The sequence below is a fragment of the Pelodiscus sinensis genome, chromosome 3, assembly GCF_049634645.1.
Source record: "Pelodiscus sinensis isolate JC-2024 chromosome 3, ASM4963464v1, whole genome shotgun sequence".
Classification (NCBI taxonomy): domain Eukaryota; kingdom Metazoa; phylum Chordata; order Testudines; family Trionychidae; genus Pelodiscus; species Pelodiscus sinensis.
The window spans coordinates 163,299,196-163,323,053 of record NC_134713.1 but is presented as its reverse complement, the minus strand read 5'-3'; the positions used below and the strand labels follow the sequence as shown (position 1 = coordinate 163,323,053).

At 45.6% G+C, this 23,858-nt stretch overlaps 1 protein-coding gene across 2 annotated transcripts in view; it reads right to left on the bottom strand.

Moving 5' to 3' along the window:
- The window catches only part of MOCS1 (molybdenum cofactor synthesis 1), a 53,660-nt gene extending 33,152 nt beyond the window's left edge, over window positions 1–20,508 (bottom strand). For both annotated transcript variants that reach the window (XM_075925388.1, XM_075925389.1), the window contains exons 1-3: window positions 20,275–20,508; window positions 2,146–2,278; window positions 1,571–1,738 (exon numbers count right to left, since the gene is read on the bottom strand). In XM_075925388.1, the coding sequence (XP_075781503.1) occupies window positions 1,571–1,738; window positions 2,146–2,278; window positions 20,275–20,412 (439 nt within the window). In that variant the 5' untranslated portion in view covers window positions 20,413–20,508. The remainder of the gene's footprint in view (window positions 1–1,570; window positions 1,739–2,145; window positions 2,279–20,274) is intronic.
- Window positions 20,509–23,858: the final 3,350 nt, after the last annotated feature.

Sequence of the window (23,858 nt, the reverse complement as noted above, 5' to 3'; positions counted from 1 at the left end):
TACAAACTACGCTGATGCACCAATTTGCACCCATTCACATGTGCACTACAGGAGTGCTGCTAAATCCCAGGGTGGGAAGTAGCCTCCCATTTCACTGGGCCAGGTACAAGTTGGGGGTGTGTGGGCAGCTGGTAGCTGTTCTAACAAGGGTCTGCATAGGAGAGGTGGTAAGAGTGAACCGGGGTACCCCTGCATCCTGCAGGCACCTAGCCCCTGCCTTCCACATAATCCCGCAAGTCTCCTCCCATACACCTAACCTGCTGCCCAGCCCCACTCCCTCCCAAACCAGAGTTCCCAACCCCTTGTCAGCTACCCCCACTGCAAGTCCCAGGAGAAAAGGATCCCCAAGCTCTGACGTACAGGTTCTCTGGATCAGGAACGGCAGACTTAAGTTGTGCCTGGGGCAGCAGCTTGTCTTGTTGAGAGGCCTCTGCCCAGAATGTGCAAAGTCACAAAACTGTGTGTATCAAAAGCTATGAACAACTGAGACCTGAAAAGGCTTCTTGGGCCATCCAGTCTCCCTGCCTTCAATTATAGCGCCATTCACTTTCCCATCCACCCCTTTGTTTTCCAAGGAACCATTTCTGCAGCAGTTTGAGGTCTGAAGAAAACACATCAGTGGACCTGTCTTGCTTAGCAAAAGCTCCCTCCCTTTTTTAATGACAAGCCATTTATTTTGGTTCTGTGTGTGTTTATGTACCAGACACTTGTACAGTAAATTACAAGACAACCTAAAAAGAAGAAAAAAAAATCATGTGTAGACTCTTGAATTCTCTAGATTTTCAAATCACACTAGAAGAAACTACACAAATATCAGACTCAAGGCACCTATGATTAGTCCAACTGTACAATCACCAAACATCCAATACCAATAATGCAATGACCTAACTGGTCCCATTTGCCCTGATGCTAATCAAAATGATCACCTAAATTCACAGATTAACCACACCAGATGAAGTGCACAGGCAGAAAGCTGGAGTGGAAACCACATTCTGACTCCATCCTACAGGGCCACTTACAACTCATGCACCACTGTGGTAATGGATGCACAACGACCCGTCTATCGCCCCACAACCAAACACCAGCACAGCTATTTTGTATAGCGAGCTGGCTAATCAATCTGGACTGCACAGCCCAAATATCTGACAAGCATCAATTACACAGCACATTTTGCTGAGAAGAGAGATTGAAAACGTATGGAACACATTGGGACAAACTTAGAAAGGAAATTCCATTCAAACTAGACTATTATCCACCCTGACACAATTTGGCCCCATCAAACAGAACAAACTTAAGAAGTCCTAAAAACGTTAGCATCACAATCTGTCAAATGGATCCATGCCCCACCGGGCTGAGAAAAGCCAGAGAAGAACAACTTTGCTCACTCAATGGAAATAATCAATGTCTCCTTCAGACAAACACACTTACAAAACTCCTTGAAAAAACTTCCACATGTCCTCAGAACGTGGTCTGATCACATTGGGAAGTTTGGCCAGCGGGCGGAGACATCTTTGTGCTGCATGATTTGTGGCATTTCCTAAAGGAAGATAAAGCCAGACCAGGAACTTACCCACAATATCAACCACATCAGGACGGATGAGCGGTTCTCCTCCAGTCAATCGGATCTTGTCCACACCTTGCTTCACAAAGAGCCTGGCAAGGGTGATTATCTCCTGGGTAGTGAGAAGCTCTGATTTAGGGGTGAGCTGAACTCCCTCCTCTGGCATACAGTACTGACCTGAACAAGCAATCAAGAAATACATGGGTGACTGGAAGGATCAGCAAAGAGTTGGATCAGCCACTGGCGAGGATGGATGCACTTTGCACAGCAACTGCCTATAACTGCCAATTGTTCCATCTTGCAAACAGAGTCAAACTAGCAACCTGCACACAAGACTGCTGGCTTAATACCAACAACAACTTTACGCCTCCTTGATAAGTCTCTAAATCCAGTTGACCACTTATGTCTGAAAGGAGGCCAACCCAAGGCAAAAGAATTGGGGTCACCTCATCTCTATTTTCCACCCAGAAAGGATTTTGGTTCAAAAGTTTTGTCCTGCTCGAATTCCTACAGGTGGCTCTCCCCTAGCCTATGGAGTATACGAACCTCGCTGGGACACAGAAAAGGAAGAAAAACAGACTTACATCTGAGGTTGCATTTCTCAGTCAGGGAGATCCGCAGGTAGTTGTGCTGACGGCCAAAGCTGTCAGTCAGGAAAGCAGAGAACGGGGCAGCAAGCTCAGGCAGGAAGCCTTTTCTTCTTGTGATTGGCAATTCCTGGGGAGAAAAAACAATAAAAGAAATGGCAGTCGTTTTCATCTTCAGTGCCCTGTACAAATGTTAACTGAGTCTAAACTTCAAAGGGGAAAACAAAGATACAGAGAAGCCAAGTGATTTTGACCAAGACCAAAATGAGTCTCAATGGAACAGCTAAGGAGTTTCAGGAGTTTCCCCAACTCTCACCTTATGTTTAAATTCCATTGCACCACGCTGCACACTTAAAAAAAAGCGGAGGGACCATATTAAAAGGTAACCACTTTGCATAACAGCTGCTGCAGGCTGGGCAAATTCCAGCCCACGGGCCAGATCCAGTCTGCAGGATTAATCCCTGGCGGGCCCTCACCTCCGTATTTACCTTCACCTTCGCAGGATCACAGCTCTTGTTGGACACGAATCACCATTTGTAGCCAATGCGAGCAGTGGGAAACAGCATCCCATTCCACAATGCTTCCCGCTGCTCTCATTGGCTGCGAACAGCGATTCACAGCCAACCAGGGCTGCAATCCTCCAATACCTGTGGAGGAGCAGGTAAACATGGTGTTGGTGGCCCACCACGAACTAACCCTGTGGGCTGCCTTTTTTTTTTTTTTTTTTTAATTGCCCACCCCTGCTGTAGGCCTTACCCAGCAAGTCTGGTTTGCTTCCAGTAGCTTGACCTGTCTGGCTAGGATGTTCTTTCTTGGCAATGCATCACTGGAAAGAGTTTCAGTTTTCAGCTGAATCTTATCTGCACTCTCTCTAGCCTTTGAGTGGAATGCAGGATTCAGTGAAGGAAACATTTTGTTGAAGGGGAGGTAAAAAGGGCAGCCACTGTGATCTATTTAGTCAGCCCAGGGGGTCTGACTAAATACAAGGGGCTTGTACAGATTTTGGAAACAGGAGGGAATAGTCTGGGTTCTCCAGGGATTGCCCACAGACAGTTTGATTCTTCCAATCTGTAAAGAGAGAGGGAAATTGATACACCCGAAATAGTCACCCAGAAGCCTTCATTGTGTTCCTCAAATGGTGATCCTCAACTTGGGCATGATCCTTCTAAGCATTACTGCCTAGCAGCAGAACTAAAAATTGGAACGGAGAGTACATCACCATCCTTTTACCTGGGAAAGGGCAAGCATGCGGCAAAAGGCCCTGTTCAACATAAGCACAAACTGGGCCACTTGGAACGTCTTTAATACAACTGTCACCAACAGTGAAACTTTCTGGCTTGAATTGCGTTAGAAGCCTTGTGCTGTGGACATGGCTTGGCTAAAATGATTCCCAGCTGAAAGGTGCTTTGCACACTAGTCAGGAAGGCAGTGCTAAATCCTTACACTGGCATGCTTACCGAGTAACCGGAGAGCAAAGGCCCCACACTCACAGCAACCCAGCCAGAAGGACCTTGGCCACAGTGGGCTGGGTCAGGCCTGCGGGGTTGGGGTCAAGGCCAGCGTGCTCCCTGCCACGAGGGCAGGCCAGCAGGGCCAGGGCAGTCCCTGCTGCCCATGGCCAGAGTTAACTGGTTAAACAAACTGTTCCACTGGTTAACTAATTCGTGCAGTTTTTACACCCCTAAATAGTAACAGGGTAGTCTCATTAAAAAGGTTGTAATATGTACAAAGCTGTTCTCTTTCTCTTGAATGTGCCTAAAAGTGACAGAAACAGTAACTAATAGTAAATGTGTTCTATCTGAAACTCCTGCTTCATATTCCTGCATGTGTAGAGCCTTGCACAGATACTAAATTTGTATCTGCATCCGGGCTCCGGATGACCTGTGGGTAACTGGGGATATAAAGGAGGACACCCACCAATTTGCAGTATCAAACAGCAGCTAACACAAGTGGAAAGAAAATAAATTAAAAAAAACCCAACAGCACCCAAGTATGGTGCCAACTCTCGAAGACTGCCAGGAGTCTCCAGGAATTCAAGATTAATGTTTAACTACATCCAACCAAAACTGAACCCCCTATGCAGTGTTTAATGAGCTAAGGTTAAAGTTCAGCAGCAGCCCCATGGCCACGGCTTTGCTTACTAGGCCATTCAGAGACGCTTACGCTTGATGAAAGACATATTCGTTATAAATAATTCTGAAGCTCATCCCCTTCACAGAGGGGAGCTGGTAGGAAATCGTGCTTATGAAGCACAGACCATCTTCACACCATTCTGGAGATCAGCTACAGACCAGTGGCTCAACAAAATGTATGTCTACTTTACACAGCTTTTAGTGACTCGGCTGTGTTTTTTGTTGGCAAAATTGCAGACAAACAGTGTATACACTGTCTGATTTTTACTGTTAGGGCTGTGACACTGTATATTGACAACCATATCACTAAAAGTCAGGCAGTGTAAACACTGTTGGGATTTTTGTCAATAAAAAAAACAAACTTACACTTCCTATGGTGTTTGTTTAAAGACAAAGTGCTGTTTTGTTTACACTACAGGTTGAACCTCTCCAGTCGGCACTCTCTAGTCTGGGCAACATCCATGGTCCGGCATGATTTTACTTAGACTGATTATCTTGGGTTGGCTAAGTCTCTTGTGGTCCATAGCTTGTTTACAGCCACCACTCTTGGCGCTCAGTGTTCTGTGCAATTATTTACCTCTAATTTAGCCCTAAATGTCTTCTAAGAGCCCTGCAATCAGTGGGAGTGTTGCTAAGGCTGCTAGACAATATTGACCTCCTATAGCCTGACAAATTCTCTGGTTCGGTACTGGTCAGGTCCCCAGGGTGCCATTCTAGAGAGATTCAACCTGTAGTACTTGCAGGAGCAGAGCTTTTATTGTTCAGGGAAGGGGGAGTGTAAGCATCTGAACAATAAAAGCTTTGTGACAAAACTTGCATTGCTCAGATGCCAGTGTAGATTCGGGATGTGAAAGGTTAATCAGTAAGCATCACCTTCCATGGGTTCCGGTTCACCCTTGGGGGCTACAGCAGCTCCCTGCCTACTACAGCCCCGTGGGGCCCACCACTGCAGGGAAAGGGGGGGCTGCTCCAGCTCAGCTGGGATGAAGTGGCCCTTTCCTCCCGTTCCCCTTTAATCAGTCAGACAGCCAGTTACACTTGACATTTAACCAGTGAACCAATTAAAAAGGACTTTACATCTCTAGTGAAGACAAAGCCTCAGAATAAAAAATGGAAGTATGGAGTTAAAGGGAAATGAGTCTTTCACCTGTTTCCATGTAAGGAGTTTTCAACCACCAATCTTCAGAGTAGGTTGCCCCAAACCTTTGGGGAACAAACCCTTCTTGCTTGTGGATGGAGATTAAGACTTTAGAAAACCCTTCCAGAAATAGTTCTCTCAAAAGCCGAGAGTGCGCCAGCAGCTCAATTAATATATTAAAAAGCGACCGAACAGACTGTTCCCAGAGCAGTGCAGGGTAGCAGGCGGGAGCCAGTCCGCAAGGGGAGTCAGTTTAAAAAACAGCTCCCCACACACGCTAACTCATGCATGCCACCCCCTGATGCTGCCTCTGATACAGAGGCAGCAGTGTAGGATGGCAGCAGCCCCTGCCCGTGCCTGCCGTGGACAGAGGTTGCTTCATGGCAGCCGCCCTTGCCCCCGGGGGCCCATGCTACTGCCTCTGTAGGAGGCAGTGGGGCAGGGAGATGAAGGGAAGGCAGGCAGGTCCATGGAGCTGGCACATGTGGAGAGATGGCCAAAAGCCGGCTCCCTGTGCATACTGGCTCCTGCTTGTACCCCTCACCCTCTGCATGTTGACATTCCTATTAGCAATGCACCTTATACTAGGCCCAGCATCTGTTGCAAATGAGGGGGTAGTTCTTGGACCTGGAAAGGAGGCAGGGCCTCAGGCATAATCGGCCAGGAGCTCTGGGGCTGTGGCAGTGATTTGAAGAGCCCCAGGCCCTTTTAAATCATCGGTCCTGGGACAACTGCCCCTTTTGCTCTGTAATATCAGTGGCTCATCAGTACTGGCTGCTGAAGCATTTTAATATTAGCCACGTGTGGGATGGTACCGGTGTCTGGTTCTTACTGGTGCACCGCACCAGCTCACCCCAGCCCACCATCATCACTGCCTGCAGATTTGACACCTGTTGCGTGGAAGATTAGAATATTTTCTCTAAGATGCCCAAACTACACCTGTATAGGGTTGCCAACATTGTTCTCTGTAAGCCATGCACTTGTGCGCCAACTCAGGAGAGATTCAAAATGCCACCCAGCTGATTAGCAGCGTGTTCTCAACTAAGTTTTCTCTTTGTACTAGTGGTGCACATGCCTTGGTGCACATGAACTTATTCTGCACTTGCATGGAAAAAATTTGCACATGGATGCAAAAGATTAGAGAGAACATTGGTTGCCAGCCCTCCAGGATTGGCTTGGAGTCTCCTGAAATTGGCATCGATCTTCCAGTGACTGCTGAAAACAATCTAGGTGATTTAAAATAGGATATTTCAAGAAAATGACATTACGTTATGTTGAAAAAATCCCTCCCAGAATAGTATTGGTTCAAGCAGACAACCCTACACCCCAGAAGTTCAGGTATGTTTCAGTCATCTAGATCAGTGTTTCTCAAACTGTGCTCTGCGGAGCCCCAGGGCTCCGCGAGGTTGACAAAGTGGAAACATCAATAGGTACAACACATACAATCAGTGGACTGCTGGGGCTCCGCATACATTTTTACGCATGTAAGGGCTCCTGAGCCCAAAAAGTTTGAGAACCGCCGATCTAGATTATATGCCAGATTCTCATCTGGGCACCACTGGGAGGAGTGGGGGAAATCAATGGAGTCACTTCAAATAGGCCCCAGTGTACATGAGAACAGGCTATGTTTTATAGGCTTCAGAAGTCTGTGGGATTCCCTCTCCACAGTAATGCAACCTCCAAATTAATTTTATTTTTAATCACCTTGTTCTTGAATAAACCTATTGATGGCATCTATCAGGCTTGTGCCTGGTTCTCTCCTCACCCCATAGTCCCACTATCGCAAGTTTAAACACATCTTTGAGTTTGAGCAAGCCTATAAATGAGCTCCCCAGAAACCTGTATTCCCTCTGGCCACTCTCTACTTCCTTTTCCACCTCCCATCCCATGGTCTATCATATCACTCAAGCCTCATGTTTAAAAAAAAAAAAGCTTCTGTGAAAAAAAAAAAAAAAAAAAAATGTAAAGCAAAACCATGATTTGATATAGAAGCTGAGCTCCATGGTCTGCTATTAACAGAGAGCTGAGCCTGAGATCTGAGGCCCTAAAGTGAGACAGTGTGACTGCAGCCGGTTTGCTCCCTTCCTTTGGGCTAATCCCCAACCACTTCCCATAGGAGAGGGCTTCTAAGTAGCACACGTCAGTAGATAACAAGTCTGGACATATAACTGCCTCGGAAAGCTTTTTACATTTGCAAGGTTTGAACAAGCACGTGCAGATGACATCCAAAGATGAAGTTCTGGATGGACTCGTGACCACGAGATGTACATTTTTCAAGCATTTCTTCCATCTCACTCCACTGAAAGTTACCATGCTTTGCCTACTAGCTGTATCAAAGAACTAGGAGCCACAGCTTTCGATCTCTATTCCCAGCTCTACCACTAACCTATGGGGTGCTGGGCAAGTAATACTATTACTTAGCCACTCTTACAAGCATTTTCAGTGGTTCAAATGAGAGGGGTACAGAAGTACCAAGTGTCTTTTTAAAAATAAATAATATCTATATGCTTTTCTCTGGTGGTGGATGCTCACATTTCTCCATTTATACAAAGCACACTTACAGTAAGATTTTATGTTGGCCACTGAATGATTTTGATACATAAGCTGTCACTTCATGAGAGCACCAAGTTAAGATTAGAATAATGGGGATGATGTGTGTGTCACACACTGGAAATGGTTCTTAGAAATGCAATGCATTTTGTTTCCATTAACGCTTTTCAGACAGCATTACAAAATCATTTATGAAGACAGATTTTGAGTTGAGCGAGTTAAAGATGAAAGGAACCTTTTAAGTCCTGTGAGTCTAGAATTGTCAGTTCCAGGCAGTCTAGCTATCCTTGTTAGGTTACAACAGGTAAGGGATTATGGGTTAAATGTTAAGATCTGGTTGTCAACCTCAGACATTAAATCTGTGACTGGACTCTAGTGCATCACTACATGGAGAGGATGAGGGAATCAAGCCATGTGACAGATGTTAGTCACACCATTCAGCACACTATTGGAAGGAGCTCAGATACTTTGTGGATGAACACGGAAAAAGAACCAACACAGAAGAGCTATTCAAAGCCTCTGCTGAAAGAACTCCAGAACTGCTCCGCATGCAAAGGTCGGATGCGAGGGGGTCAGTATTGAGGGGTACTGGTGAAGCAAGGGTGCATGGCCCTGCCCACACTATGCACTGTTAGTCACTCCACAGTTTAAACAAGAGAGCCGTTGCACTATATTTAGAGCTATTTACAATATTTTCTGTACTCTAGATCAGGGTGGGCAATCATTTTTTGCCAGGGGTCACTTAAAATTTCTGAAGTGACCCCGGGCCGCACCGGGAGGGGTGGAGCCGGGATACTTCCAGTTTCCCCACCCCTAGACCACGACTGGTCTGGGGGTGAGGGAGTGCCTTATGCTCCCCTCTCCAGAATCCCCCTCGGTGCCCAGGCCCCTGGCTGGGAGAAGATTTCCCATTCTCCCCCCCACAGGCTAATCAGGGCCTGGGGGTGGGGGAGCATGCGAAGTCTCCTCCCGCCCTGCCAAGAGCACGTGGCGCTTCTAAGCGCTGTGCGCTGCTTGCAGGACGGGGTCAGAGCAGAGGAAACTTCATGCATTCCCAGGCCCTGATTGACCTGTGGGCGGGGGAGCACGTAAAGCCACCTCCTGTCATGCCAGAAGCACCTGGTGCTTCCAAGCGCTGTGTGCTCCTGGCAAGATGGAGGAAACTTTGTGCACTCCCCCCACCTCCAGGCCCTAATTGGCTTGTAGGCAGGGGAGCGGCAGGGCCTCCAGAGGCTGGCTCCACCCACTTGGTGGGCCGGATCTGGCTCACAGAGGCCCTTTTGCCCACCCCTGCTCTATATTTTTCTGAGAATATTTTCTGCATGTTACTCCTGGGGCTGGGAGACAGGTAGGAGATGTGTTCAGGGAGTGTATTCACCAGGCAGTACAAGGTGTGCAAGGTGGAGTTGGGTGCAACCAGACAGAAAGTAGAACAGTGGAGGTGTAGAGAGGTGACAACTAATAGCTGAAGACATTTTGACTCACGCCTCTGTTCTAACACTGCAATGCTTTAAGAACAACCAGAAAGATAATCCTTCTGTACATATATATCATTTTCCCCAGAGACCATTGTTCAATTTAGTTCTCCACCTGCAGAGATCCTAATACAATGGCAAGAGTCCAGAGCACTTTTAATAACAGCTTGGCCAGCGGCAAGTCTGAAGAGGCAAGAAGCACAAGTGTCCGCTTATATAAAGGGGCCCTTTAGGCCTGTTTGGGTATGTCTACATTGCAATTAGCCACTCCCCACGGTGTCTCATATCCTGGGTCAGTTGAGTAGGGCTGACGGGGCTTTGGGCTAAAATGTGCTGTGTTGACATCTGGGCCCAAACTAGAGCCCAGGTTTGTAGACTCACCCCACCCTCTGCATTTCAAGGTGCAGGCTGGAATCCAGGCTCTGGCACTTGGCAATGAGTGTGGGTCTCCAAGAGAGGTTTCTAAGCCAAGCCTCTGCCAGCCAATTTTTGACCCTGCAGCATGTGCCCAAGTTAGCCGAGCTAGACCAGCTGTGACCATGTCTCACGTCTTTTATCGCATGCAGCCATACCTTAGTTACCAGCACTTCTGCTTTAGATCATCAATTTGCAGCAGATGGAAGGAAATCTATGCCTGCTTCTGACTGAAGTTTGCTTACTATCCCAAACGCAGTTCCCTTCTGTTTGCATTTACTCACTGGCAAATCTAACTACACTCAACACACAGCCAAGCCCTCAGCACAGACCCTAGGCATGATTTGTCTATGACAACCACTAGGAAGGCTTCCAGTTCAGTAAATCTTCCCGTGGAGTAAATCTGCCTTTCACTCCAGGGGCAAGGCACTGCAGACAGGCCACACCGGGTGTCTGACAGCCGTGTGAAGACTTGTTGACAGCAGGTCAGACAGCAACCACAGGCCATAGGGCAAGGTGGAGGGGGAACCTCAGCTCTGCACCCCTCAGAAGGGGCAGGGCTAAGGATAGCCAGCCCTCAGCACCACCCAGATTGCAGTGCAACCTCCCCCCAGCTCTCTGAGCTGCGCTCTGGTGACAATTCAAAGGAGGCCCGGAGCTCCAGGCCTCTTTGAATCACTGGGCCCTGGGTTAAGTAGCCTCTTTGGCCCCTCCTTGTTGACATTAGGGAGTGCTACTCTAGGCCTGCACCTAACCCTGCGAGATTGAACCACCATTAGGTCTGGTGGTAATTTCTGGTAAAAATTCCCTTATGTAGACAAGGTGCAAGTAAGAGCACACAGCCAAGTTAACAGACTTTTAACCTTTGCTCATCCTGCAGCCAACTTTGTGGTTGTTTTACATCCTTTTGTTGCTTCCCATATATGCAGATAATTAGCTACCTTTGCCTATTATAAATGTAGAAGTGGCACACTCTCTTCAAGGACACACTCCCAAGGTACAGTAAAAACTGCCAACAGCAACCACTCTTGGGAGTCTGCAAAAAGCAACTGCCAATATTTCTTCTACTTCCCTCCTTCCCCCATTCATGTGTGGAATAAATTTTGTAATGTGCACTGAGGCCTATGTGAATGTGCAGCACAAGTAGAAACATGCTGCTGGCTGGGGGCACTCTGCTAATCAAGTGTGCAGCATTTGAATCTCTTTTGGGTGGCTACTCAAGTGCTCAACTTACAGGGAATACTGGGGACTGCTTGTAAGAGGTAATCTATCTTCAAAAGGTAAGGTATTGCATTCCTACTTCTCTGTTGCTGCTGGCACCAGCACTGACTTTGGAGATGCGTGCCCGGACAGCAGCTTCCACACTCTGGACACCCAGCTGTGAAGGCAAAGCAGAGAGCAGTGGCTGCTGCCTGAGCATGAAGCTCTGAAGGAAATAAGACAGTGTTGTTGCTGGTTGCAGATGACAATTGGTCGGTCTTCACAGTTCCATTATAGGGCAGTGGTTCTCACAGTATGGTTCATCTTGCAGGTAGGCCACAGGTTCAAGGCTCATGGTTTACGTAGCTGAAGTTGCATATCTTACTTGGACATTACCATGTAGTGTAGACCAGGCCTTAGACAGGTATTACTATAGTTTTCAAAGCTTTTAGCTATTTAAACATACTTTTTACAAATCAAGATCTGCTTCCTTAATTGAATTTTTCTTCAGTTGCATAAAATGGTTTGTTGTTGTAATAGTCTTGAGTGCTAGAAGCTGCTTGTAATTAAAAAGGAAATGCATTGATGCTTTTGCTTTTCCTAAAAAAACAAACAGAAGTCTAAAATGTGACCTAGTTGTCAAGCATGACAATCTCTAATTAGAACTTTAGAATCTGTTCAAAATATCCTCCACAAGCATGCAAAAACTGGTGTTACACAAAGTTACAAAGGATTGATAACTTTGCAAATGAATGGAGGAAAGCTTACAACCCAGCACTTCCTCCAGTGAAAACATGACTTCAGCTGTCCCTTTCCCTCTGCCCAAGTGATGCCAACTGAAAGAGTCACCACTAACATGTGGCTCTGCAGACTCATGCTGATATGACCCTTTAAAAAATATTCTTGGAAATAATTAACAACTTTCACTTGGTGTGTAGCAGAAAGGCTTGTGTAAAACAGAGTTCATGTTTTCCATCCTGACAGCTAGAATTTCTTAGCCATTTGCTTGTTGTCATATCCTTATATCAGAATACAGCTTGGGGATTGGTAATGGCAGGAGTCATAAGACTAGCCAAACTGGGTCAGACCAAAGGACCATCTAGCCCAGTATCCGGTCTTCTGACAGTGGCCAATACATCCGCTCCCTGAGTTACGAAAAAGTTACGGACCAACACTTCGTCCATAACTTGAAGTGTTTGTAACTTGGATCTCATAGAGTAACATGCAACCGCGCTGTTCGTAAGCGCGGATTGCCGTTCGTAACTCGAATCTGCATTTACGACCACTTTGGTCGTAAGTGCAAATGGTCATAAGTTGAGGTGGTTGTAACTCGGGGAGTGGCTGTACCAGATGCTTCAGAGGGAAAAAACAGAATGGATCACCATTAAGTGATCCATCCTTAACTACCAAGGTCAAATCCAGCCCAGATTGGTACTGACAACAAGTTCCCACTAACTAATGGTTGTTTACAGACACAAGAGATGAGCCTGATAGTTCTCTTTCCAATTTTTAATGGGTCTCTTGTCCACATTACCAACTGAAAAGGTGCATTTTGGTAATAACTGGCATTATTCATAGTCTCAGGAGAAAGGCCAAGGATTAACTGGTTATGGATCCTGAACTACTTTCATCCCACTTGAAAGTGATTCCTCAGGTGAGTTGAGGCATGAGGATAGCAGGAAGCTAGGGAAACCTGCTCTGCTACTGACTGTACTGCTACCTGATCTGTGAACAAAAGACTTCAGACTCCTCAGCCGTCAATATGACACTTTATATTAGCACTAAAATAAAGAGAGTTTAGAAGATCACACTGAATATTTTTTTTCAAAAAATATGAATTAGTTATTCCTGTAACTCTGTGAGAGGGCATCAAGCCTCTGGATATGTCAATGAGATTGTGGAAAAATTACTCTGAAAAGCACAAATATCAAAAAATGAAAAGTTATCACTAGAATTATTAACATTCATTAGGAATATCAGCAGATGGCCTGGTGTACATGCATATGGGAGAGCAGACTCACAAGGGAAGGATGCATGAAGGATCAGAACTGCACGGATGGCAAAAATGGTTATACAAGACAGAGGGAACGAAGACCAAAATGATGAGGGTCAGATAAAAAGTCTAAAAAACATTGGGTACATCACCCACCACTGCTTTCTTGTGTCGCAGCTGATGAAACCCAAAAGACAAAGTGGCAAAAGAATGCAGAAGGAGGAATCATTAGGGCAGCAATGTCACACTGGACTTCAGAAACAGCAGCAAGAAGAGTCCAGCCCTTTCCCCCTTTTTTAGCCCAAGGAAGTAAGACTGAAGTTCAGGTCAGGAGAGCAGAACTCTCATCTTTCTTTGTCTTTATGCTTTTCATCCAGAGAAAGGAAATTCTGGAAAAGTAAGATCAAATAGAGCCCTTCCTCTGCATCCCACCTCCAGTGTGGCATTTGTGCCTCTGGAAATAGCACACAGGACACTTGTTCAGCTGGTATGAACACCCACTGCCGTGGTTATTCCATAGTTATCCTGGAAATGATTGTACAGACAGAAATGGATCCAGTGCTAGGACAAGATGTGAAATGAGAAGTTTGGGGAGGAGAAGAGAAGACACACGATCCTCAAAGTTAAAATATATTAGTGGATCCTTTTCTGGGCATTAGCTCTACTGAAGAATTGTAGGGCTACCACTGGCTGTACTGCTATCTGACTGGGGGAGATGACCACATCCAGGGACCATGACTAACAACTTTCAAAATGAAGCTTGAGGGGTAGAGGTATTTTGGCATTATTGATCCAAGAGTTATACAGATCCAGAAGCAAGTTCATGCTCAGTCTCTTCACCTTGATTTGCTCCTAATTTTACTGGGGAGTTGGAGTCTGTTTTGCTCCTGATTCAGCTATAATTTACTAATCAAGAGCCCCAAAAAATTCAAAATCAAGATGTTTAATGAAAAGGACACAGGTCTAGAGTGTGAATGGGGTGCCATTTGGGATGTTAATGGCTAACAGAATAGTTGACTAACCACATGAATTGTTAGCGGTTATCAACTATGCTATAGTCCCCAGGGGTGGGGCCAGCAGCCAGTCACTCTGGCCCCACTCCCTGGGAGCCCCCTGAATCCCTGCCCTGCACTCCTGCCTCTGATAAAGAGGCAGCCGCGCACCAGGTGGGACCTGGTCCATTAGGGGAGCCAGTTTATAAACCAGCTCCCCCCCGCAAACCGACTGCTTGCCATCCTGTGCTGCTGCTCTGATAGAGGCAGCAGTGCAGGGTGGCAGCTGTCCCTATCCACAGGGGTCCGAGCTCCCTGTGGACAGAGGATGCTGTGGGGAGGAGTCAGGGGAGGCTGCTGCAAAAAGGCAGAGGCAGCAGTGCAGGCCCAGGGAGGGGGTGGGAGGCGGCACTGCAGAGCTGGTGCTGGGGGGAAACCAGCTTTTAAGCCATCTCCCCCCAGCATCTGATCCTGCTTCCCTCGCCCCTTGCTACCTCTGATACAGAGACAGCAAGGGGGAGGGGGAGAAATGTGAGTACTCTACTAGAGTAACCGATAAGCCTAAAATATTGGTTATTCAACTTGTGAACTACGCATTCACATCCCTACACTCCACTTCCTCCAGAAAAAGAGAACAAGATGGCAGAAGAGTTGTGTGACAGACTCTTAGGCAAAGGGTCCCATTCTTCAGAACAAACTCACCTCAGAGCTGACACTCAGAACCATTTGTTTCTATCACTCTCTTGTTTTCTAAATTTTTGTAATTCTTTCTTAAATAAAGTTTCTTTTGTTTTAGGACAAGTGCAGTGTATTATACAGAAGTGATGGTTTACAGTAAAACTGGAGCACCGTGTTCCTTTGGAGGCAGCAAATCTGGGATTTCTGAGAGAAGCCAGTATCAGGGGGCAAGTTAATCACAGGGGAATGTTTCAAAGGTACCGGGGTGCACAAGTTAAAGGCAGAACGGGCTCAGCCAAGAGGAAAGTAATGCAGTGGCTACTAAGCTGGGTTAGGGGAGGGGATCAGCTCTCAGTCCTGGGTAGAGTCCTGGGTACCCTAAGATCTCTCTCAAGTTCCCCACATAGGACCTATACAAAAGAATAAGCTGGAAAACATTGATCTCCCCACAAACCTAAACCCTTCTCCTGTTCCCTACCTCCATCAGCCCCTCCTGAGGATTAAAGGACCCACGCCCTGTGGAACTATGATCTGCAACACACACCACCCAACCTAAAGATTATCTTGTAAGTACTTTGCTTTAGGGGTTCAGCTAGGATCAAGAATGTGGATCTGCCAGTATGAAAATAGATTGTCAGCAAAACCACAAACCTGTCCAGATTGAACCAAACTTCTCACACTATGATGTTCTGGGGATCCCCTAGATCATCAAAGGGCTCGGTCACTGCCTGCTCAGTAACCATGCTTCCCTTTATGCCTGGGGAGGGGGAACCTAAGGCAGAGGGGCTGGGGGCTGGATGTGGCCCCTAACTTGCCTGGATCTTGCCCCCAAGGTTCGTGGCTTTCCCCAGCATTAGGGTGCCGACACTGGTGCTCCAACCCTGCTACTGTCCCCTCACGGAGCTGGGCACAAAATCTACTAGCTTGGCCCCTCCTCCCCACCTCGAGTTCTGGTGTGCAAGAGGAACCTGGGGAGTGTATTTCTCCTTCTCAGCCAAGGGCCGCCCCAGTGAGGTTTTTGTTTTGTTTTTTTCTTTTGCACTTCTTATGTGCGGTCCCCAACTGATTTTTCTGCAGGTCAGCAGCCCCCAACCCAAAAAAGGTTCCACATCCCTGCTTTATGCCATACAGATCTCTGGTAACAAGCAGAAGGTCTCATCCTGGTTTCCCATAGCCTGAGTGCACCTTCCAGGGTGATACTAACTTCCCTCCAGTCCTGAGTCTGCTCCAGTACATTCTCCCTATGTTCATAATTACCAGATCCTTGTACAGTACTTTTCTCCCCTCGTTTGGCATCTCCGAAGGCACAACACAACCCTGCAGCCACCAGTTTCCTTTGGCACGTGCGCACGCGCGCGCGCGCACCCCCCCGTGGTTCACACAACAGATTTATTGGGGGAGGGCGTCAAAACAAAAGGCCAGGTGCAAAGATGAAATAGTGAGGGGAAGCCAAAATGTACAAGTTACAGCAGCAGAGAAGCAAAGATGCAATCTCAGTTTTTCCACATCTGTGCTAGATAAAAATCTCTTTTCTAATATAAAAAGGTGCCTATCACCATTGAATTGTTTCCTTGCCTACTACTCCCTAATTGCAGGGGCAATCTAATGCTTCAGACAGCTTTCCCCTTCAGGTATGTCTTAATTGCAATTAAAAACCCATGGCTGGCCAGTGCCTGCTGACTCAGACTCATGGGCTACAGCAGGAGTGGGGAACCTTTTTTGGGCCAGGGCTGCCCACCCACAGAAAAAAAAAAAATCAGTCGGGGGCTGCACATAAGTGAGAAGCAAAGAGAACAAAAATCCTTCACTGACGTGGACCCTGACTGAGACGGAGAAAGACATTCCCCTCGCACACCAAAACCGGGGGTGGGCAGCCTACTAGATTTTGTGTGCTCCAGCCCTGTGGTAGGATAGCTGGGGGTCGGTGGGGGGGGGGGGGGGGGAGTGCTGAACACCAGTGTGGGCTCCCCAATGCTGGGAGGGGCGGCAGCACGAGCCTCAGGGGCCTGACCCAGGCCTGAGGTTCCCCACCCTGGGGCTACGGAGTTGTTTAAATGCAGTGTAGACCTTTGGCTAGAACCTGGGCATTAGGACCCCACAGGACAGGAGGGCCCCAGGACTCAGGTTGCAGCCAAAACTGGCACATCTGCACTGCAATTAAACAGCTCCTTAGTCTGAGCCTGCATCAGCTGGCAGTGGCCAGCTGTGGACGTCTGACTGTAGCATAGACATACGCACCAAGGCTGTCTCTAAGTTTCTGGGTGTCTTTTACATTCAACTTCTTTAGTTTTAAAAGGGCTTTTCAGGTTGTTGGGGTTTTTTTTTTATATTCAGTCACTGTGGGACAAGGCCCAGTGGTCTCAATAGCTTTCATTGCTGACTTTTCCTGGGTTGCTCAAGGGATGTTTCTTGAGTCTAGTTATGTGTAAAACGCTTGGCTTAGCCTTAGGAGACACCTCTCCTGCTCGGACAGCAGTCCCATGAGTAGTAAGGTGGAGTGAAAGTTTTATGAACAGTCCTTAATATACACAAATACATAAATTCATAACCATAGACTGTACACTCATCTCATAAGGACTTCTAACTTTAGAACATTACAAAGTTTCATAAAAGACTTCTCTCAATCAGTGTTTATACACAAGACCATTGTATACCATCACTTGATTCAATTACTTACTTTTTGGAGTTTACATCCCATTCTCTTTGGGGTATCAGGACCTTGACTGTTTCACACACATTTTCCATTTCACCAGAAGAATCTAAGATTCCACACCATTGGAATTACCAAATCATACTTCTACGGAGAGAGCCAAGACCTAAGTGACATTCTTCACTTTACTTTCCAGAGACTATACAAGATTTAACATACTTCTCTGAGAAACTAACAAAACTATCAAGTGTTTATCTTGACAAACCACCAAACAGGCATTTGTAGAGGATTTTGCTGGGGGGGGGGGGGGGGGGGGGGACGAGGAGGAGAGGGGAGGGAAAAAAAAGCCATCCAAAACCACAGAGTTACTTGCATGACGGTGGGGCTTGCATCATTATGCTGTGTATGAGAGCAGGGCTTGATTCAAAAAAGTAACAAGAGAATAAGCATAAAACCCCACGGTCTGCAAGTAAAAATGCCACCCAGCCTTTAAAAGGAAATCCCAAACAACACTTACTTTGAGCTACTTAGACTGGCCCTCCATGAGGTTGCCTAAGATATAGCAGGCCTCAATGCTGCAGCTTCACCCAACACATCCCTCCCTCTCCCAGTCTCCACCCCAACACTCCTCTTCAATCCTCATGCCAGAAACAAAGAGGACCATAGATCAGTAGAACATGTAGTATCCGTAACATCTTATTTTGGTGCCAAAAGGAGTACTATTGGGTGGATAATACCTCTCTTCTCATGTAGGCAAATAGCAGAAAGGAGCCAAGCACAAAGAGCCCATATTCAAACCTTACCCAGAGGGATGCCAAGCATCAAACATGATCACATTTAGAATATCTGCACAATCTACAGCAAGCAGCATCTGACTCGGATGATCCATCTGAGTGCTTGTTTTGTGGGAAGAACTTGGAAAGAATATCACTGCCTTTTCCTCCCTGGCACTGGACCCTCAGAAGGGAGAGAGTGGAAAAAAGGATGGAGAGTACATAACCTCACTTTACATGGAACAAAGAGCACTGATTAATTAAAGTCACTGGGGGAGTCAGATGACATTTTAGACCACTTGGTATAAGTGCCACCACCATACACACTGTTTAAAAAGAAAAATCTCACAGATCTACCCACTCAGCTATCCCAAGTGCTCTTCTTTTCTTGTAAAATAAGATGGTGACCACATTCGCCTGTAAAATGTGTAAAGTAGCATTCAAGAGAGCAAGGTATTCCTGATTGAGCAATTCTAGATTCAAAGCTTTGTTTGTGGTCACACAATTTAAAGCATCTACTATGTGAACCATCAAAAAACATTTTTTTTCTACATTACGGATCCAATTTTACTGACATGTAAAGTGTTTACTAACCCATCAGAGTTTGATTTCTTAAGAAGTATTAAATTATCAGTTTAAAAATATTACTGACTTTGAGTAACCCAGAAACCAGAAGAAAACCCAGCATATTTTTTTGCTTGTTAAGGGGCTGCCAGGTAACAGAACATAATCATTATATCATGTAAAACTTGATTATTCTGTATGTCAAGACCTATTTTTGCAGAATTGTGCCAGACATTTACACACTGCAAGTTTCTGTTTGGCACTGAGGAGTGGAATTAATTTTTAAGTAATCTAATGTTTAAATTGGGAACAATCTACTTTGGACAACGTTCTTCCTAAGAAAATTCAGCTTTAAGCCAGCTTGCAAAGTAAACAAACAGCCTTCTCACTAGGAAGTCCACATGACCTCTTGGGTTACATCCAGTTGATCATCAGATAAGCAGTCTCAACAAATATGGCCATTTCTGGCATTTACAGATAGTGTGCTTTTGAATAGTGTACAGAATACCCAGAATGGAAAAAGAAAAAATCATTTTGGCAGAATGAACTGTTCACTGAGATGGAATTTCACTATTACTAAACAGGAGAATAATATTACTATAATTAAGAGATAAGTATTATTACACAGCAGACGAAACAGCACATAATAGGGAGAAAGGAGATATTATTGCTTAAATTAATACTGCCAGGTTGAATATTTTAAAACATACACAATTCCTTCTTAGTATTATGGTAGATTATAAATAATGAAAGTTAAAAATTTTAATTTACTTCACCAAATGTACCATTTAACTGTCTGACATTGTTACCCCCACCCACCCACCCACACTTGGACAACTGAAAAACTATTCAGTTTCACTATGGTTTTTAGTTACATTCTATTACACTGTTAGGATGTTATAGTTGCATGTACTCCAGAGGAATATGTAAACCAAAAACAGAAAATGGCAAATGAAACCAGATTCAAAGATGTAGTAGAAATATATTACTAAATACAACACTTGTGTCTCTAGAGCTTAAACTATGTGACATTACTTCCAGTTTATGCCAGACAATTTCATTCTTATAGATAACTTCCCCCTCCAAGTAGCTGACTGTGCAATTCAGCTTTCCAAGAAAGACAAACTTAGCACCTTGCAGCTCCCGGTGAAGGGCACGTCCACCAAGCTGCCTCCTCCATACAGCTAGATGCCCAAGGTCTCCTTACACATTCTGTAAGTGGTTGTGCCAATAACTTGTTTAAAAGTTCTCACCTTCACCTCCCTGCGACGCGGCTGTTGACCCCCTTTGCCCCCAAAGGGGGCCTTGTGTCAGGATTAATTGCTAGGGAAAGTTGATCCCCATCGCCACCCCCAAAGCATTAAAAGTCCCCAGACTACTGTCCCACTATCCCCTATGCATATAGCCCCAGGGGCTGGCACTCATTTGATCCAGACCATCCCAGTCACCCCCTGGCTGCTTCCTCCTCCCCTCCGCTGCCCCACACAGCCGCCTCGCTGAGCCAGACACCTGCCCGCCTACGCGAGCCCCCCGCCCCACGCCAGGGCTGCTGCCGCCCCCCACTCACCTGAGCCGGGGCGGGGGCTCCCACCAGCGCTTGCTGCTGCTGCTGCCGCACGGGCGCCCCGGAGCTGCAGCCCCTGCCCGGCCGGGCTCGGAAGGGCCCCCGCAGGAAGCACCCGCGAACCCCCCGCGCCGCTGCCATGGGCCCTGGCCGAGCCCGTCCCGCGCGCAGCCGGCACCTGCGGGGACCGCTCAGGCTCCTTCTGCCCGGGACCTCGGCTGCTGCTGGCCTGAGTCACGTGGGAGGGTAAGGACGCCACCAGCCAATCGGAGTGCGGGGTCGGCTCCAGGCGTCGCGCCGCATGCTGGGAGTTGTAGTTGCTCATCCGCTCCGGCGACGCAGCTCCTGGATCACCAGGGGAAGGGTCGCTGTGCAGCCGGCAGGTGAGGATTAACATTAGGCGCCCTGTCCAGGCAGCTCACCAGTTACCTGGCCTCCTTACGCCCGCCGCCACAGTTAACGGGAGCGTTCAGGAGAGTTGCCCAGAGTTGGGGGGAGGTGTAATTAAATGACAAATACATTATAACAGTGACATGCAAAGGCAGAACCCACCTGGAGCTGAGACGTGATCCAGCTCATGCGATCACATCCCCCACGGTAGAGCTAATGCTAACAACAGGCTCTTTTACTTTTCTTGATGTCAAGAGAACGCCTGCAAGAAGTAAAAACCATTTCCCCTTTCCAGTTGTGTAGTCGTCTGTGTTCAAAGTTTGCCTGGCTTTGTTCCACCCCCTCCCCCCAATCCTCTGGGAAAGTGGCAGGGATTGGCATCAGAAATATCATCTCCCAGTGGACAAAGTATTTAGACCGTTCAAAATTTTGGTTTTTCTAATTCTCAGACACTTGAACTAATGGGAAAACACTAGTAAGAAAAGATACTTTCATTAAAGATTCAAAGCTATCGAAATGATCAGTCTTCCAGTCCATTTGTCTAAGGAGGCTACTTGCAAAAACAGGGAAAATAAAAGTTTATAGACCCAGTACTTCTGAATTAAAACAATGAAAAACAGTCTTCAACGTTGGAGACTGACTTGTAATCATGCTTCCATTTCATAAAACACAAAAATACACCTTTGATTCAAGTGATGGTAATATACTGGTATGGGAGCTTCTCTTTCTACATTTGTTTTTTAGTTTAATGCTTTACCATGGACATTTTGTGTCTTATGCAAAAATCGAACAGTAGGTTGCTACAGATTGTGGGCCAAATCCTGTCTTCTGTTATGAGAAGCTTAACCACTTCTCATGAGCTAAGCAGCTGGCTGATATAGTCACTGTTCAATTAAGCAAATTGATATTTTCAATACAGATAAGGTTTTAATTAAAACATTAAATGCTTGATGCTGCAGAAAGGTAAATGAGCAAGTTATGCACCTAATCATCAGCAATTTTATGAATTTTTTTTCAATGGGACCTCTATTTTTCCTCTCTCTATTAGTGGCTCTTACCCTACATTCACCTGTTTGATTTTAAAATTATTCAGGCATGTTCCTACAAAGTACATGAAGCTAAGCTGTACTTGTATCTATAGTACTTCCTACTAACACCATTGATTTTCATGGGTCTGTGCATGTAAGAATAGTTACTCACTTGTATTAGTGTGCAGTATGAAGGCCGTAGGCCTTGTCTACATTGGAAAAATGTGCATGTATACAAGTCTTGCTACATAATCCCCTATGGTGTTCTTATTCTGAGAGAGAGTTTAAGCTAGACTGGAAAAATTACCCTTTCCCAAGCAACATCAACTCAAAAACAAGAGCCCTTTTGATATAAGAAAAAGAGTGTTTAGAAAGGGATTGTGACAGATTCAATCACAGATATATCCCCTTGAGACTGTGAAAGGATGTGTTGAAATACCACTAAGCCCACCACCCCATCGTGGTGAGCCAGACCCTCCAACCTTGTGCAGTGACAGCTCAGAGTTGGGGGTCACAGCCCATTGCAGAGCAACATAGACACTGAGATCAGCTCAGCTTTGGGAAGGCTCAGTTAAAGGGATTTGGCACAACATCCAGGTACACAGCCCCAATGAGACTAGAACCCCAGATAAATCCATTTACTCTGCATAAAATTTTATAAAGAGCAAGCTCATAAGTTGTTCACTCCCTTTTTATCAATGAAAGATATGCATGGGTACCCCCCCGCCCACACACCCTGGGGTAATAATTATTTACACTGGGTTTACTAATAAAAAGTGATTTTATTAAGCCTAAAAAGTATGATTTAAGTGGTTACTTGCAAGTAATAGCAGACAGATCAAAATAAGCTACTAAGCAAAACAAACACACATCAGCTAAGTACCACACACACAAAAAATTGTTACATGCAATTTCTTATCCTAACATTAAGTCTAATCATCTTCTCTCACAAGCTAGGAAGCTTCCCAATTTGGGCCTGATCCTTACCTCTGTTCAGATTTAGATGTTTTCAGCAGTAGGGTTGCCAGATGGTTTGACCAAAATACCGAACACCCTCCCTCCACCCCAAAAAAAAACCACTGGGGAAAAAATTATGTTGAGGAAAAAAAAAGGGGGGAGACCAAAGTTGTTGAGAGGGGGAAAAAAAGGACCCCGGGAGTTAGGCAAAAAAAATTTAAAAAATTAAAAATAAACCCGGCATGGCCCTTTTAAGAAATGCCTTTGAGGCTTTTTAGCCCTAACAGGCTGCTGTCCGCTATCTTGTCTTCCTGCTCCGGGCCAGACTGCTCCTCTGTAGAACCAGGTAAGCACCTGGGATTTTCGCCTCCTAGCCAGGAAAAAACCCCCCAGAAAAATCAGAAAATACTGAACATATTAGTTACCAATCACTGATCATTGTCCCAAGTACTAGGCTATTAAATTCCTTGAGTACAACCATTGGCCCTCATTTAGCTTGTCTAGAATAATAAACCAATTTATATTTCATATTTCTAACTTCAAATAGACAAATGATCCACTTATGTGCATGTAATATACACATTCAGCAGATTATAGCTTTCTAAATTATATTTTACAAGTATTTTGTATCAAGCATTTTTTAATTATGTCATATTCCTAGTTATAAACATATTTCTAAACAGAATATGGAGGTGCAAAATCTCAGGGATTTTACCAGTACAAATACATTAGCTCAAAATCACATATTAGCTTATACCAAATACTGTTCTAGACAGACTTTTCTTTGTGATTCTTAATGGCTGTCTGAGGACCAGGCTTTCTAAATGCCCAGAGCTTATCACCTAATAAACCATCTTGTTAGTCTTTAAAGTGCTTTATAGTTCTGTCTTTTGTTTCAACCAGAGCTTGGTAAGGAACTGATGGTATGAGGTTTGCATCTTCATCCCATGATGCTATGTTATGTTGAACCCTCACATTGTAGCCAGAAGTTATTATGTATTGATACGATATCACATCTCACTGCAAGGCATGATATTAATCCATAGCACTTTACTGCAGGCTGAATGACCAATCCATAACACTCGGGACAATTGCATTATTTCAACAGATAGGAACCCTTGCAGAAAATTTTTCTATATCTCTAGGCTTTCAGTTATATGAAAGACTGAGTGGTGTATGTAACTTATCTCCTGCATCTACTTGTATTAAAGC